Source organism: Protomyctophum bolini, assembly GCF_963924005.1.
Source record: "Protomyctophum bolini genome assembly, chromosome: 12".
Classification (NCBI taxonomy): domain Eukaryota; kingdom Metazoa; phylum Chordata; class Actinopteri; order Myctophiformes; family Myctophidae; genus Protomyctophum; species Protomyctophum bolini.
In genome coordinates, this window is record NC_137873.1 from 12,475,959 (window position 1) to 12,493,445 (window position 17,487).

Genomic DNA, 17,487 nt, shown 5'->3' on the forward strand with positions numbered 1-17,487 from the left:
TATCTCCCCTGCTCCATAGGGATATCCCTTTGGTCTAGTGGTTAAGATGTTGGACTTTCACGCGCGAGACCTGAGTTCGAATCCCGGGGGTTATATACACTGTATATATACCAGTATGTGTACTGTGTAAGTACATATGATACGGTATTCCACTCAGCCAAGCCAATCATCAATAAACACAAAGGAGAAGGTCTTGTAAATACACATTCATGTTTATTGACAATTAAACAGAGACTATAGATCGTTAGACTTCCGACATAGACTTTTCATTTAAAACATTCATAGTTTTTTGTTTTTACCCTAGCCACAATCCCTTTTTCTTCTCAAAAGAAAAAGTAATTCATATCCCATTGTAACAACTGTACAAAGACAGCTCCGTAGATTATATTATTTTTCTTAAAAATGTTCTTACTTAAAGTCAATGCAAATCATGTGGCAACAAAACGACAGCTTTGTGGCTAATTGGTACTTTGTCGGCACAACCCTTTCGACGCTCCAGATGTTTTGTTTGTTTGTTAGTCGAGTGACAAAGTATTAATAAGCCATTAGCGTACCCTCATGAGTTGTTTTTTTCTTTTCTCTCCGTCTTTTACAGCAGCGCTGTGTGATCACAAATGACTACAGCTTGTATGTACATGCACTAAAGTGCTAGTGTTAAAAAAAAAGGCATGCAAATATTTGACCGATATTTGTACAACTGCCTTCCAAATATGCATAATAAGGTTATTCAGTTGTTCTTTTAGCAACCACCCCCCTTGTCGAAGTACAGAGCGGGACATTCATCTGAACATATAAAATAAATAAAGTACATAAGCGTATCGTAGTTGACATCATGTGTCCCTGCTATCCCTGCTTCAGTCCCAGTGAAGCAGAGCATGTTTTTGTTTGTCTTTTTCATCCCCCGTGAAACTAAACATGAGCAGTTCTTGAAGTTCAAGATTCAAAGGCCAGGAACAACATTTTAAGGTATGCCCTCGCTTAACATAAAAAAATATTTTTTAACGTGAATTTTTCACAGGACCGATTATAACAAATAAAATACACCCCGAGCAAAGAAAGAAAGGAAACAAACAAATAAACAAACAATAAAAATAGACATTAGACGGTGTAAACTTCAGATTTGGACAAATACAACAGCTGATCTACAGTTTTTCCATTGAGAAAAAAGAAAAAGATTCAGAAGTGTGATTGAAATGTGTGTATATACTATATATATATACATATAAAACATATACATACATATAATGTGTGTGTGTGTGTGTATATAATGTATACACGCACACGCACAGGGCTGTGAATAACTGTCTACAGGCACCTCTTATGGAAATGTCATTTTTCTTTCTTGTCGGTGTTGCAGTACAATCCAGGTTCTTCTCAGAGGAACTTCTCGGCTCTTTTTCCTCATTGGTCGGCTGGTGCTACTGTGGGTGGAGCTCAACCCCCCCGCCCGTCACCCCCACCCTCTTTGGGAGTGTCTCTGGAGAGAGGTGAAGCCTAATTTATTCCCCGTCGTGCGATGGCGCCGCAAGCCGAAAATAAAGCCGGTCTATGATTTCCGGCGGGTGGCACTGTCGTCGCATGACGAAACTTAAACAGGGCTTAACTTTGTAGATGAGGTACTGGTTGGGTCTGTTCAACCTCTGAGAGGAGAGTCAGGCTGGGGAGATGATGACACTTGAGTGATGAGGAAGGAAGGAACGAACGAACGCAGTGTTGAGTTTGACAGCAAATTTTGAGTTCGTTTTTTTTCTTTTAAAAAGAATCCTTTAGTTTTAGTCATATTTTATCATCTGAAATGTTTAGTCTACTTTTAGTTGACTAAATCTACAGTTGATTTTGCCATATATCGCCGGCCCTTGACGGCGCTGTATTGGCAGATTTTACACTTGCATGCTGAATATAGCCGATCTACAAGCTCACAATGCAGCAGGATGCTTGTAGATCGGCCATTTTCAAAGCGCAGTACTCGAACATAAATTACTTGACTTTTAGTTCTACTGGATCTCTTCTCCACACATCCCTCCCTGACATTTTAGCCTAGTTTTTAATGTGTTTGTTTTTTGGAAGTTTGTGGTTTGTTTGTCAGTGGATGTTAGTCGTAGTCGTCATAGTTTTAGTCGACGGAATCAACACTGGAAGGAAGGAAGGAAGGAAGGAGGAAGAGGAGCAGGGCGGAGTAGAAGGCCTTCATTAGAGGGGAGGAGGAGGCAGCTCCTGCCCGCGTCCTGCTGGCTCCTCCGTCTCCAGCATGGTGATGGTGCTGCTGCTGCTGCTGCCGTGCGACGGGGGGTAGGTGAACCTTCGCCCTTTGGACCCGTGGCTGCTGTCGCCCCACTGGGGTGTGTGGATGCCGCTGCCGCTGTCTGCCCACTGGGGCGAGGACGAGGGCGAGTGGGCGGCCCAGCGCGAGGGCGGGCGCCGGTTGGCGGGGCGTGCCGGCCGCAGGAAGCAGGAGTCCAGGGGCGGGGCCACCGGCGAGCGCGGCAGGTCCTGGCAAGCGATAGGACAAGAAGGGAGGGGGGAGCGTCAGAGAGGAGGGACGGGGGAGGGGGGACGGGGGGGACGGGGGGAGCAAAAGACGAGCAAAAACAGAAATGACGTGAATTCGAGAAATGGATGTTGAAATCCATCCTGGGAGAATTCACCGTGAGGCATGGGAAACGAACTATGGGCAAAAAAGGATGAGCATCATGATTGATTAGGATTCATGAGATGATGATTAAAGAGAGGATGAGCATCATGATTGATTAGGATTCATGAGATGATGATTAAAGAGAAATTGTGAGTGGTGTCTGAGGTCTGCTGCTATGCCGTTAGTCCAGTGGTTCTCAAAGTGAGGTCTAGGGAACACTCTGGGGTCCTTCAGGGGTTTCCAAATGGACCCTTAAGCACAATACAGACCTCCAACGTCCGAACTTTTTTTTTTTTTTTAAGGGAGGTGATACAGTATAACTATGAAGTTCTGATGGGCGGTCTCAGAACGTTTGTCGGAACCAGTGCACCTCCAGATGTTTGAGAACCACCCACTGCGTTAGTCACTCCTGCCATACTACACACACAGAATGATTGGGTGAACGATCGCACAAGGACATCACACCGCGCTGGCCTGATTCAGAATTAGTCCTTTTTTCTCCCCCGTCCCCCCCCGTCCCCCGGTGTTAGATTTCGGCCGAGGGATGAAGGAAATGAGACACTGGTCAGACGGTCTGCAGCGATGATGAACTCGATGACCCAGACGAACTGACAGGAAATCAGGTCAAGAAAGACGGATGGAGTGCACACAGAACAGATTGGGTCAGCAATAGATGATATGCCAAACACTGTTTATATGACTGGATCAGCCGAGGCAGATGGATACAGAGCATATACGTAGAGGAGCATAGAGGAGAAATGGACAGAGAGAGACAGAGAGAGATAGAGACAGAGTCAGAGTAAGAGAGAGAGAATGAATGAATGAATAAATACTATATGATGGGTCCATGATGTGCACAGCATGTTTAACCAGGTTATTAAAATGACACATTCTGTGGCCTGGGTGATAACACACAAGTCGTGTGTTCTTGACAATAACACCAACTCACAAAACTCCACCAATCATGCGGCTCTGACGCCTACAACAAAGTCAACAACCAGGGCGGCCGACTGAAAAACAGCAATGTGACCTAACGAACGCCATTGCTGTTCGTCTCACCCACTCCTCCGTAGATGCTGTGTGGGCCATTGGGTCCAGCATGCAACAATGAACCGCAAAGCAGAGACCAGACGCCTCTTCACACACACACACACACACACACACACACACACACACACACACACTCAGGTGAGAGAGGGAACAGGGAAATGGCCGATGTGTTAAGAGGACCGCCTTCGTCGAGTCGTTTCGAGGGCTTGTTAGTGCGCGGGAGGAGAGGTGGCGGGGGGGCGAAACTGTAAAAAGAGGAGAGAGAGAAAGAGAGATGGAGAGAGAGAGAGAGAAAGAGAGAGAGAGATGGAGAAAGACAGAGAGACAGAGAGAGAGAGAGATAGAGAGAGAGAAAGAGAGAGAGAGAAGGCATGGCAGAAACAACTGAAGGCTAGGACAAACTCTTGATGTCAAGTCTCTTGATGACTCTTTGGGTCACGTGAGTTGCGGTTCTGAACTTTGAGAGAACAGTGATCAATACAGAGGAAACGAGGCATGCAGACATAGAAACAAAAAGACACAAATAGCAACAACAACAACAAAACAACAACAACAACACAGATGCATGACACAGCGTCGCACCACTCCGATGGCTTCAAGTTCACACACTGTCAGAGTCGTCAGTGTCCTGTGAGGCATGCGTCAATGAGGAGGAGGTGAGGTGAGGTGAGAGAGAGGGAGGGTCCGTGTGGCCTGTGAAACCCACCCACCATGTTGAGGAAGGTCAAAGGACACAGACTAGAGGCAGGAGTAGGAACTTACATCATGGAGACAAGCGGTTAGAGTCCCCAAGGAGCTGTTAGTATGACAGTGTGGTTCTAGATCGGAACACAGAAGATAAGCAGGAAGGGAGAGACAGAGCCCAGACCAGAGGAGAGGATAGGGGTGGGATAAGAGGGGAGGGGAGGAAGGGAAAGGAGAGAGGGGAAAAGGAGAGGGGAGAGGAAAACGGAAAGTGGGATATGTTAATCAGTGAAATCAGGGCCAGAGGACAGAGGAAAGGGTATGGATAAGGATACGGCTAGCATATCGGCTAGAGAGGTTGACTGCTGGCAGTGAGGTAACTGATTTCAGCACTACACAGATGGCAATAAGGAAACACTGAGGTACCTGGAAGAAACACTAGGACTTTGAAGGGGAGTTTACAGAGCCATGGAGAGACACAGGCCATCTGAGTATGTGTGGGGGACATTTTGATTCACCTTCTACCCAGTGTGCCTTAGAATGCTGTCAAAGAGACAGCACGCAGACTTCGCCACCTACCGATACGTTTGGAGACATCAAAATGCCATACCGGGTCTCTAGAACCATGCAGTCTAACACAAAGTTACAATAATTTAGATAGCATGTTATTTAGACAGTCATTTACACATCCCACCTGGGTCTCCTTTATTAATTTACACATCCCACCTGGGTCTCCTTTTTTAATTTACACATCCCACCTGGGTCTCCTTTTTTCTCCCCATTCTGAATTCCCATAGATGTGTTTAATATTGCGTCATATAACATTGGGTCATCTTAGAATTGTCTCATATAAGAACTGTGTTCCAAAAATAAACAAATTATCATGGCGGTTTCACTCATATGGATATGAAGCATCACTGACACAAACACTAATGTTACCGCCACTGAATTAATAAATCTTTCTTCAAAAATAGACATAAAATATGAGTGACTGGCTATCGTAAACGATACAGAGCCACCTCCCCGACAACAGCGCCGGGACAATTTGTTTATTTTTGGACCACAATTCTTATATGAGACAATTCTAAGATGACCCAATCTTATTCTCCATAGATAAATGACTCCGGTGACCCAGGGGATGAAGGACTTTGGTACTCTATTGGGACAGTATCAGGATGGGTTGTTAAAGCAGTGGCCATATGGCTTTGTTTCCGTTTCAAGGCCCAGCTTTGAATTTTGATTTCCCCAGATGATCGGATGGCGGAAATCTCTGATTGGGCTGTCTAGTGTCTACACAAGGATAATACTGTATACAATATATATATTCTTATTTTTACACTGTACATGATGGCCAAGCCACCTATACTGTAACAGGGCTTGTGGGCTTGTATGTGTCCTCAAGACATGGACTAGCAACCAGAAAACCCCAAAGTGAAACTCTGGAAGTTTGAATGTCATATAGCAGTGGATGAGTGTAAATACTAAATAATGATAAAAGATTGCTATAATGCTATTTCTATTTGGCCAAAGACCATGAAATCAACATGCCCTCAAGCAGCCTGTGTGGCATGGCCTCCATGTGGGTGGGTGACGATGCCATCCTTTCATATACACAGTAGTGGGCGTTGCCACTTCACCACCGAACACATTTTGCTATTTGTCTGGCTTCACACAAATACACGTCAAAATGCCAGTATTGTGTTGGCAAAAAAATAAAAAATAAATAAAAAGATCCATGTGCAGAAAATGCAGTGGATTAATACAATTATATTGTTCTCTCCCTGTGTGTCAATGTTTTCAGGGTGGTGCAAACAACAACAGCATTTGACACATTATGATATAAAAATCGACATTATGGTGCACTGTGTGCGCGCGCCGCGCACACACACACACACACACACACACACACACACACACACACACACACACACACACACACACACACACACACACACACACACACACACACACACACACACACACACACACACACACACACACACACACACACACACACGAGACAGCAGCTAGCAAATCTTTCCTGCTAATGTGGGCATCAGACAACCATCTTATCAGGGATCATGTCTCTCACTCTACATATTGGATTATGCCTCTCACTCTACATATTGGATTATGCCTCTCACTCTACATATTGGATTATGCCTCTCACTCTACATATTGGATTATGCCTCTCACTCTACATATTGGATTATGCCTCTCACTCTACATATTGGATTATGCCTCTCACTCTACATATTGGATCATGCCTCTCACTCTACATATTGGATTATGCCTCTCACTCTACATATTGCAGATTACAATTATCTGTCTAGTTAGTGTATATAAAACATGGTCTACTTTCTTCTTGACTTCCAAATCATTGTGACACTCCAAATGGACACAGAATCAACAACTAAGGAAGGACCTTCTGAGAAGATCAAAGCTACAGACAACATTAGACATGTTAGCAGCATATATGTCCCATATTAAAGCCCTTATGCCTCTTAATATCATTATCTACAAAATAACCAGCAGTATTTCCCACTTGGTTTACATCATCTATCATTTATTTATTGTCCTCAACTTCAGCTGAATGGGGTGGTGAGTATAGGGCCTGAATGGGTGGTGAGTTTAGGGCCTGACCGATTTCTCAGGCGATATTGGCCTCTCCCAGTCATATATACTATAAGGAGGATGAAACTGGAAGTTATTATGTGCTGGTTTTGAAATTACATTTTGGCACGATAACTTTGCGTTGTTTTTATAAGATTATAATGTTTACTTATAACAAATAATAAGCAATAACTACTGTGCAAGCTAAATTCCAGAATAAATCTGTGGTATAGAGCTCTGGTTAAGAATATAGCGCATTGTAGTGGCGGCCATTTTGTGATTCCACCGATTGAAAGCCCATTCTCATTCTCACAGAGATTTCCAAAAAATTCAAAACCAAAAGAAATATAATATATATATATATTTATATCAATTATTTTAAGACTAGAATCAACCTGGTGAATGACCATAAAACATTTGATTCTGTGAAAAAGAAAAGAAAAAACTTTTAATATGTAATAATACGACATCATATATTGAATAAATACCCTTTGTTTTATGGTCATGAACCAGATGGCTTGACCCTAAAAACAAAAGGACTTTGGATCGGTGCAACCACAAAATGTCCGCCACTGCTATGTGGGACATGTAAGTGCCAAGTATAATGTGGCAGGTAGGTATAAAGGGTTAACTTAGACAGAGTAATCATAGGTCATCATTGTAGTTATTGGGTGCAGAAATCAAGGTATCGGCCGGACCCTAGAGGCTAGCAGGTAGCATTTGAAGCATAAAGATGGAAGTCCTGACTACAAGACAGTTAAAAGATACAGCACAAGCCTTGACGTTTCTATAATGAAGCAAAGAGTACAGCATCACTGCCAAGTAGAAACATTGTGAGATACTTATTCTTTTTTTTTTTAAACATTACCATCGCATCAATCAGTGCTTTCGATCTGATAAAAAGACATGACTATTGTCGTTATGGTGTATGTACCTAATTTATCGTTTAGCTTTGTTTTTTTTTTGTTTTGTTTTCATTAATCATTGCAGATTCCTCATCACATGCTTCATCATATAAATATATACAAATAAATATATATACACACATAGTTTGTCGTCAACCCATTCCAAGGAAAAATCCAAAAGTCACCGTGTCATAAACCCAGAGATCATATGCTTGAAGTTTTGAATCCAGTGAGTGTACATATTTACCTCCATGCATCCAGCCTGTCCTCTGTCCGAGTCGGCTTGTGTCCGGGCGTCTCGTCCCCCAGCCTGCAGCCTCCTCTCCTCCCTGAAGCTCTGCTCCAGCAGCTTCTTGTTGAGGATGCGGGCCGCGTTCTCCGCCAACGTGTAGCCAGGCGGTGCCGACAGGTCCTGCCTCACGCTCACCACCTCCGGCGTCTTCTCCCCCCCCTGCATCTCCACGATCAGCTGCACGGGGCTGGGCGAGCGCCCGCGGGCGGTCCTCAAGAGCTCCTGCGCCGGGGATTTGGGGTCCGTGGTGCCACCGGCGGGGCCGTGTGCCGGGCTGGACTGCGTGGTGGTGGTGGCGGCGGGCGGGTTGGCGCGAGTGCGGCTGGGGGACTTGTTGAACTTCTGCATGGGGTCGTAGGCCACTGGGGTGTGGTCGATGATGTTGAAGAGGCTGGAGAGGCCGTCATTGATGGTGGTGTGCACGGGGCTGTCGCGGGTGGTGGTGGAGCGCGCCCAGGCCGACTCGCTGTTGCCCTTCTGGGGCGTGGTGGGCGTGGGCGCCCTGCTGGCCACGGCGGGGAGCTCCGCCTTGCTGGAGGTGGACAGCTTGCGCTGGAGCTTGGGCGAGCCGTACTTGGGAGAGCAACAGGGCCGCTCAAACTTGCTTTGCACCACGGGTGAGTACTGGATCTTCCGCAGGCTGCGCGAGGGGGAGGAGATGGGGGTGGAGCCGCCGCCCTTCGGGGTGAGGCAGCGGTGCGGGCTGCTGGTCAGGTTCCGCAGCGCGTCCGTCTGCAGGCCCACGCTGATGCTCTGCATGGTCTGCGTGCCGCGCGTGGTGAAGCCGTTGGTCTGGCAGGCGGTGTCCCGCACCGCAAGGCCCGGCGGAGAGCGGATGGCGTTCCGCACGGAGAACGCCACCTCCTTCATGTCGTCGCTCAAGTTCCGGGACAGCTGCAGGTCAAGGGAGGTGGCGTAGCCCACCGCGGAGCAGACGGGGGCCTGCGTGGGAGGAGTCCCCAGCAGCCCGCACGGCCACCTCGCGCCGCCAAACCCATCGTCGTCCCCGCCAGCTCCGGCTTCTCCCCCGCCCCGCCCTTTGGCGTACAGGAAGTCCGAGTCGGCAGCAGAGGGTCGCTCTGCGGCCCCCGTCCTGGTGGGGCTGTGCAGCAGGTGGACCCCGTTGCCCCTCAGCGGGGACCTATGGCAGTGCTCGCTGCCACTCAGTGTGTTGGTGGTCAGGGTGGCGCTGGTCGTGAGGAGCCAGGCGGGAGGCTGGAATGAATCGAGGGGCGCGCCGGGGTCCGGCCCCCTGGCCTCTGACCACGCTTCCAGGGAGGGGCCCGGCGGGCCAGAGGGGCCAGAGGCGTGGAAGTCCCAGCCCTTGTTGTTGAACTCCTCAATGTACTTGAGGTCGTCCGGGGACAGGGGCGGGGTCACGTCGTCCACGCCTCCGTCACCGCGGTGATCCTTGTCGGGGAGGAATGGCGAGCTGTCCATCAAGCGCTGGAAGTCACTCATGGAGCACACGGACTTGGCTCTGAGGGGTGTCACACGCACACGCGCACACACACACACACACACACACACACACACACACACACACACACACACACACACACACACACACACACACACACACACACACACACACACACACACACACACACACACACACACACACACACACACACACACACACACACACACACACAGCAACAGGATCAACAAGACTGGAGGTGTCTGTGTCAAGTCTCCACACAAAACAGAAATCAGAAGAGTGAACAGTGACATTTCATAAAGTGCAAGGAAAAGAAAGTCTGAACTTCTGTCTGAAAGTTATCTTCCCCTCTAGTGTTTTGAGCTGAATTATTCAGCAGCATTGTGAGCCAGATAAAACGCCCTCCAAAAGATCAGTTTTAATAAAATATCACCAGGGCGGACTTCACTTCTGGTTACTGTGGAAACAGAGGCACCAGACGTTCTCCCGGTGGATTTGCCCATGTGCATGCACTGTATGAGCGGAAATAATTCAGAGGTCTGTTCGCTGTTGACACCAATGAGCCTCATTTGCAAAGCAGATTGATCGTACAATGGATGACCGCTGGACTACCTGTTAAAAGGCTTTTCTCTTGTACTGTACCTGTGTAGGCTCCCAGTGCCCATGTCTTCCTCTGCGCCGTAGGCGGGTGGCTCCTCTCTCTCCGACAGCTCATTCAAGGCCTGGAATAGAAAGGCCACGCAGCGATGTTGTGAACATCTTATTAGTTATGTCACCTATTCTGTTTCACTCTTAGGTTCTGTGGTTATGAGTTGTGTATTGGCTTTGCCCTTCTCAGTTATGTTCTCTCATTGGTTCCTAGGACTGGAGGGGAGCAGTGTGATAGGGCGGTTCCTAGGACTGGAGGGGAGCAGTGTGATAGGGCGGTGGTGGCTCAAGGGTAGAGTGGCCGGATGGTAACCGCAAGGGCTGAACCCCTAATTGCTCCCGATGTGCTGGTTGGTGCCTTGCATGGTTCCCTCTGTCATTATATGTGTAAATGTAATGCACAATCTATGAAAAAGCGCCTTGGATAAAGGCGCTATATACAGTAAATGCACCATTTACGATTTGGGTGCTCATGCCCCTTTGAAAGCCTGTCTCGGCAGTTCACTCACTATGCACATTTTCCAACATTTACGTGAATAAAATAAATTGGAGTCCAAAGTGTTTTAGAGCTGTTGAGTTGCTCCCCGATGTTCTTATCTCACTCACTATGGTCATAAAATAGCTTCAATAACAATCCAGATTATAGCTGCTGTACAGCAACGGATGAAAAAGGAGGAGGAGGAAGAGGACAATCTACAAGCTCACAATGTGTCGCCTTGCAACACGCTGTGAGCTTGTAGATCTGCTATTTTCAAACATACTACTTTTTCTGTCAGTATAATACTGACAGTATTGGCCAATACTTGTGTAATTTTACTTCTTCCACAACTGATTTTCATGCATGGGAAGCCAGGTGAAGGAACAGAAAGGTGAAGGAACACAAATACAAGAGGGACTTGCAGAAGAGCTGCCCCTAATAATAAGTTTAACATTCACGCAACGGTCTGTTCTGAGAAGCGTATGGATCACAACGACTCATTATTATTATTATCTCATTCTGGAATGAATCTCGTCTTCATAATGCATAATCACTGGTCAGGAGGGTCTTCTTAGCTAGAATGAGAGCCTGGCACTAGATGAGGTGTCATTAAATAACAATAATGACCATCTGGAACACATTTAATTCCGGAGTGAGTATTCAGTGTTACAATCTGCATTTAGACTTTAGGCTGACGTTCTCGTTCACTAGTAACCTCAAATATTAATGAACATGTATAGAGGAACCGGCCACACACACACACACACACACACACACACACACACACACACACACACACACACACACACACACACACACACACACACACACACACACACACACACACACACACACACACACACACACACACACACACACACACACACACACACACACACACACACACACACACACACACACACACACACACACACACACACCAGTGTTGTATGATAATAAAGCCACAATGCAATAAACAATGCATATACAAAAAAAAAGGTTTCAATCCAACCCTGAAGAATACGTTAGCATAGCTTTGTGCTCATGACATTTTTCTTTGATTGGCACCATGACTATGAGCTGTGCGACGTCTTTCTTTTAACATTGGTGACATTGCTGACTCTATACCATGTCTGGTAGACCCACTATGTGCACTTCTTCCTCAAATTGTTTAGATCTATGCTAGGTATGCTGCTTACCTCCTGCATGCAGGGAAACCTCCTCTCGCTGTCCAGTCTGGAGGCCGGGGCCAGCTCCAGGCCACCCATGGGGTCCAGAGACAGCGCGTCCAGGAACAGGCTCTCGCTCGGGGGCTTCAGCCTCGCCGCCGCGGCGCCCTGGTCTTCCAGGATGGCCTCCGAGTCGGAGTGGGATCGCGTGGTGGGGACCAGAGCGGGGACAGGAGACCGCGGCGACCGGGGAGACCGCGGGGAGCGAGGGGCGTTACAGGGGCTGTCCTGCGGGGGGAAGACCGGCCGGTGGCCGTTGCCGTCCTTGGTGTCGCTGCCTTCCCCTCGCCGGGCACCGAGCTCTCTCTGCAACTGTGCCAAAGGATTGTGAAATTACAAATGAGTTAACTAGTTTGTGACTACTACTAATATTAGGCTTTATTTATACTTTATTGCACGCGCTGGTGCCGCTTGCCATAAATGAATGCATGAATGAAAAGTTTATTTCTGTGAATTACAATGACATGGTTCAGTTTAGTATTTCATGAACACAGGTGAATGATATTCACATCATGATGAATGAAATATCAGTTATTTTTGGCCACTTCACCCCTTCTGCAACCAGATCTTATTTTAATGATGTTTGGGAGACAAGAAACACTTTCCTGGGGGTTTTATGTGGGTGATATGTGTTTTTAGATATTTCAAAGTGTCTGTGATGTCACAGACACTGGTCTCACTTCCTTCCTGGACTATAGATGACAGCCATCCCCCTCTCCACAAGGTGGGGTGAGTGCACCAAAGCATTATAGTTTATGGTCCTTGTAGTAATCCAGCAATCCAGTCAAACACACAGACTACATTATTTTTCTGGCCATAGAGTTCAAATTTCAAATTGTGCTACTGTTGTCTACTACAAATACTAACAATCCATGCCAGTACACTACAATAGAAACGCAGACCAGTGGCCAGCGTTTTTATTTAAAAAAAATTAAGACGCAAAATTACGTCCTGGCACAGGGGGTTATAGTGCTTAAAACGTAACCTGTCGTTCCTTGGCTTGGATTGGGTTAACATTGAGTGACTGGAGTTTCTTCCAGCGGTGAAATGTCCCTTTAAGGGACATGGCCATGAGTCCATTTGACTTGATTAATTTTTGACGAATTACTCCATCTTGCTTTCACAACACCCCAGCCCCCTCTCTCTCTCTCTCTCTCGCTCCTGGGAGCCAGTGTGCAGGTGTGTACCACCAGGTGTGAGGCGAGAATATTTATAGTCAAGGTGTCACGGCCAGTCACTGAGTGTTAATTGAACTTGTGAGAGTGTCAAAACGTTGTGACACTTTCGCAAGTTCCATTAACACCGTCTCTGGGCGTGCAGGTTTTTCACTGAGACCTTTCTGTGAAGAACTCAAAAGTCTCTGACTATCGGAGTATCGGGCCGGACGGCTGGCAAAGCCAACTGCAGCCTGACAGTGTGGCGTGGGTTCAACTCCCGATCCCGGCGACCTTTGCTGCGTATCACTCCCCCTCTCTCTCCCCATTTCCAGCCAGTCTACTGTATCGGGACGCATTACGTGGAAGTGAATGAGTTCATGAAGAAAAAAGGACTCGATTAAAACAGGAACATTTAGATGAAGACACCAAACAAAAGAATCACAGTTCCAAAGCCCCTCCCCCTACCTCTCCTCTCTCTTCTATATTTTAAAACATTTCTACAATGCTCTGATCACTGTGAAGACAGATGATGAAGTGAAAAACACGCACGCACGCACACACTACAACGTTTACAATTCTTAGTCCAAAGGCTCAATGATAGGCTGCGACTGGCGTAGCAGTGCGTAAGCTGAGCCGTGTAGTTTTCTGTGATTGGTTTAATCATGTAACAGGCTCAAAAGCAGGGAACAGATGACAGCAGGTGCTTCTTCAAAGTTCTCATTATTACTGTGCTGCAACAGAAACCCACATTCACCTGCTTGCCAATGCCTGGTAGTATAATTGGTAGTAGTCACCACAGAAAAAAGATCCAAAACAAGAGCAGATAAAACAACCTGTCAACTCGCCTCTGCCTGAGTGTGTGTGAGTGGATGATTTATCTTGTAATGCACAGTCCTAACTGCTTAAATCAGCCATCACCAAGCATACAGAGCACAGCAGTGATTCCCAACCTGTGGGCTGTGAGGACAGACAGGGTATGCAGGTCCCAAAATAATTGACAAAACACTAAGATTGCAATGATAATAATATAGCTGCAAGCAGCATACGCAATATGCACAATAAGTCGTTCTAAGGTTGGAGACTGAATGGCTGATTGCTTACGCTGATTGGCTTGTCTGTCAATGCTACTCCCACAGCCAACCATGCATTAGCAGGGTCCAGACTACAATTACGGCCCTGACAATTACAGGTGACTTATAGCGGTGCTATACATTTAACATTTCCGTCATTCACTTCCGGTTCCCGGACCTGGGGTAATTTATTTTCCCTTGAAAAGACCTCGGCACTGGTGAATGAATGAATGATGAATACATGGCAGTGAATGTGCTAAAAGGAAGAAGGGCATCTCTAAAAATGTATTTTAGTTTGATGCTGATCAGTCTAGCAGTGTCCGAGATTATTCTCCAGTGTGGATTATGCTGGTGTCACTCTAGGTTCCATAATACACTTTAAACTCTTGTCACACCGTGATGAAAGGTCTGTGTGGATGCACAGGTGTTTTTCCAGATCACCCGACTGATTGAAACTCTTGTCACAATGTTTGCAGTGGAAGGGTCTTTCTCCAGTGCGAAGACACTGGTGTGTCCTCAAGCGAGCTAACCGAACAAAACTCTGGTGACAGCTTTTACAGTAGAATGGCCGTTCTCCAGTGTGGATACGCTTGTGTCTCATCAGAGTACCCGACTGACTAAATCTCTTGTCACAGTGAGCACAGTCGAAGGGTTTTTCCCCAGTGTGAAGACGCTGGTGCGTCCTCAGGTAATCTAACTGACGGAAACTCTTGTCGCATTCTTTACAGCTGTACGGTCTTTCACCAGTGTGGATACGCTGGTGTCGCTTCAGATTCTGTTTGTCGTTGAAACCCTTGTCGCACAGCGTACATTGGAAAGGTCTTTCTCCGTTGTGGGTGTGCCTGTGTGTCTTCAGATGAACACGCTGACTGAAACTCTTGTCGCACTGAGTGCAGTGGAAGGGTTTTACTCCACTGTGGACGAGCTGGTGTCTCTTCAGCGTCCATACGTTTTTGAAACTCTTGTCACACTCTTTACAGATGAGAGACGCCGTCCCTCCTGCGGAAGACAGCTGATGTGCCTTTGACTCTCCGGGATGAGCTAAAGTCTTGGGAACCCGTTCATGACTTGGTTCGTCTGTGTCTCCTTGGATTTGGCTGGTTACGGAGTTGTTGATCTTCTGACCGGCTGACGGGAGTAGTTCATTCCTCAGCATTTGGCAGTAGAGGTCGTTGTGGCTCTCCTTCATGTGTTGGAAGAGAGATTTCAAAGCACACGTACACTCAGAACAGGAAGCCCGAGTCAGGATAAATTGGGATTTCACTCCTTTCAGGAGCGGTCGTTCATCATCAATGCTGCTGCTATACATGGACTGTGATGGAAGTTGTCTGTTTGTGGTGGTGGATAATATGTCCTCCTTAGAGATTACCATTTTCCCTTCTCTCTGCGTCTCTCTCTTCACACACTCTATCTCTGTTTTAATTTCTTGAATTGCCTGCATAACTTTTTCAATCTTTTTAGCAAATTCACTTTTCATCATGTCCAGTTTTTGAATAACGCCCGCATTCCGAGCCATTCTGAAAAGGTAGAAGGTTGATTGCTAGTCGAGTGGTTAGGATTTGTTGCAGTGAGGTCCTTGATTAATCTGGGTATAGTAGAAGTCTTTCCACGTAATTGGAAGATTATCTCAGAAGAGCAGCCGTCTACTCTGTGGAAGAATTAGGTTGACTTGAGAGCACTGTTCTTGAAGGCGCAATTCAAACTCTGCCCGGACTGAATCTGCCCCTGCTTTATACAGACCAACATGTCATCAACATGTATCATCGTGGTGACCCAAGTCGTGATGAGTCATCCATCTCCAAATATAGAATCTTAAATTGACCGTTATCCGTTATGTCCAAATATGGTGTCCATAAGTTGTGGACTCGCCTATACACAGCACCCGTCTCACATCGCACAATACATTTGCAAAATATGTACGTCCGTCCGTCTGTACGTTTGTCTGTAGTTAATGTATCTCAAGAATTGTCCAATTCAAACTCAAACTTCAGGTCGCTCACAGCGACCTGAGGGAGTGCCATGGAGTGCCAGGGGACACTCATCATACATGATTATATTCCGCCCATTTTTTTATCTTTTATCTTTTTATCCTCACATCCCGTTCTCAGCCAATCACTTTTGGTGTCCTAACTTTTCTGTCCACACTTTTTATCCTCACAAGCACACAAAGCTGGGCATAGGAGGGGCTATCGCCCCTCAAAGACATGGTGAAGCAGCTTCTACGGGCCGGCGGCTGTACTGTACTGTACTGTACTGTACTCTCTACCCCCCCCCCTCTCCCCTCTCTCTCCCTCTGCAACTTATATTGGCTCATGTGGCACACCCGTTTTGCGATGGTCAGCCAATCACAGCGCAGAATGTCTGAGAACGCATTCTGATGACGCTTTCTAAAGGCCAAACCACACCAAAGGGTCGCGTCGGGAACAAAACCGGTTTTAAGGTCAACCACCCAAATGCAACTCATGGAGTTTCATTGGTGTGGTTTGGGCTTATTACGACGCAATCTCTAGAATTAGTAGTTAGATCTCTCCCTCCTACACTCCTATTTCTCTCTCTCTCACGGGTCACGACACAATGCGTGTCGATCTACTATTTTGTTAATAGGAGGAGACCACCAAGTATAGAGGTCTGGGGGTCAATGAAGTATGTGTAGAGGGTTTAATTGGTTAAATGAAGACGACAGTGATTAGGTTAACATTGTGCTTCTTCTTACTCTCTCCATCTTGCGGTGGAGCTCCCTCATGCTGCCGTCCCACTCCTGCTTCTCGCGGTCGAAGCGCTCCAGCAGCTCCATCCTCTCGCGGCTCCACCTCCTCTCGCCGTGCTGCAGCTTCCAGCGCAGGTCCAGGGAGGTGCTGTGGCTGTCCGCCAGGAGGCGCCGGTGCTCCTCGCGCTCCTGCTTGAAGGGCTCCTCGCCGGGCGCCAGCACCTGCTCGAGGGGCACCTCCTCTGGGTTCTCCTCCTCTCCTTCCTCCTCCGCCTCCCCTCGGAACCCCCCTCGTGCCTCCTCCAGCTGGTCAAAAAGACAGAGAAGCCATGAAGAGAAACATGTCGTGAGAGTGCAAAAAAAGGTTTTTTTATTTCAAGGACCCTCAGATTGGTATGCATTAGACCAGGGACCCCACAACTCTGCGCTATGGGTTCTCCAGAATGTACAATCTCAGATTTACAGACATGTAAGGGTCCATTTGGTTTCCAACTATCAATCTTTTAGCTAGGGACTCCATGGGACCCCCTCGAAGACCCCTGGGGGTCCCAAGACCCCACTGACCACTGCTATAGGGTGGT

The 17,487-nt window shown here is 47.1% G+C and overlaps 1 protein-coding gene across 2 annotated transcripts in view; it reads right to left on the bottom strand.

The window, feature by feature from the left end:
• Nucleotides 1-237: 237 nt before the first annotated feature.
• Nucleotides 238-17,487, bottom strand: part of mtcl1 (microtubule crosslinking factor 1) — a 90,772-nt gene continuing 73,522 nt past the window's right edge. For both annotated transcript variants that reach the window (XM_080778360.1, XM_080778359.1), the window contains 5 exons: nucleotides 16,913-17,212; nucleotides 11,943-12,284; nucleotides 10,260-10,339; nucleotides 8,132-9,656; nucleotides 238-2,490 (listed from right to left, as the gene is read on the bottom strand). In XM_080778360.1, the coding sequence (XP_080634486.1) occupies nucleotides 2,191-2,490; nucleotides 8,132-9,656; nucleotides 10,260-10,339; nucleotides 11,943-12,284; nucleotides 16,913-17,212 (2,547 nt within the window). In that variant the 3' untranslated portion in view covers nucleotides 238-2,190. The remainder of the gene's footprint in view (nucleotides 2,491-8,131; nucleotides 9,657-10,259; nucleotides 10,340-11,942; nucleotides 12,285-16,912; nucleotides 17,213-17,487) is intronic.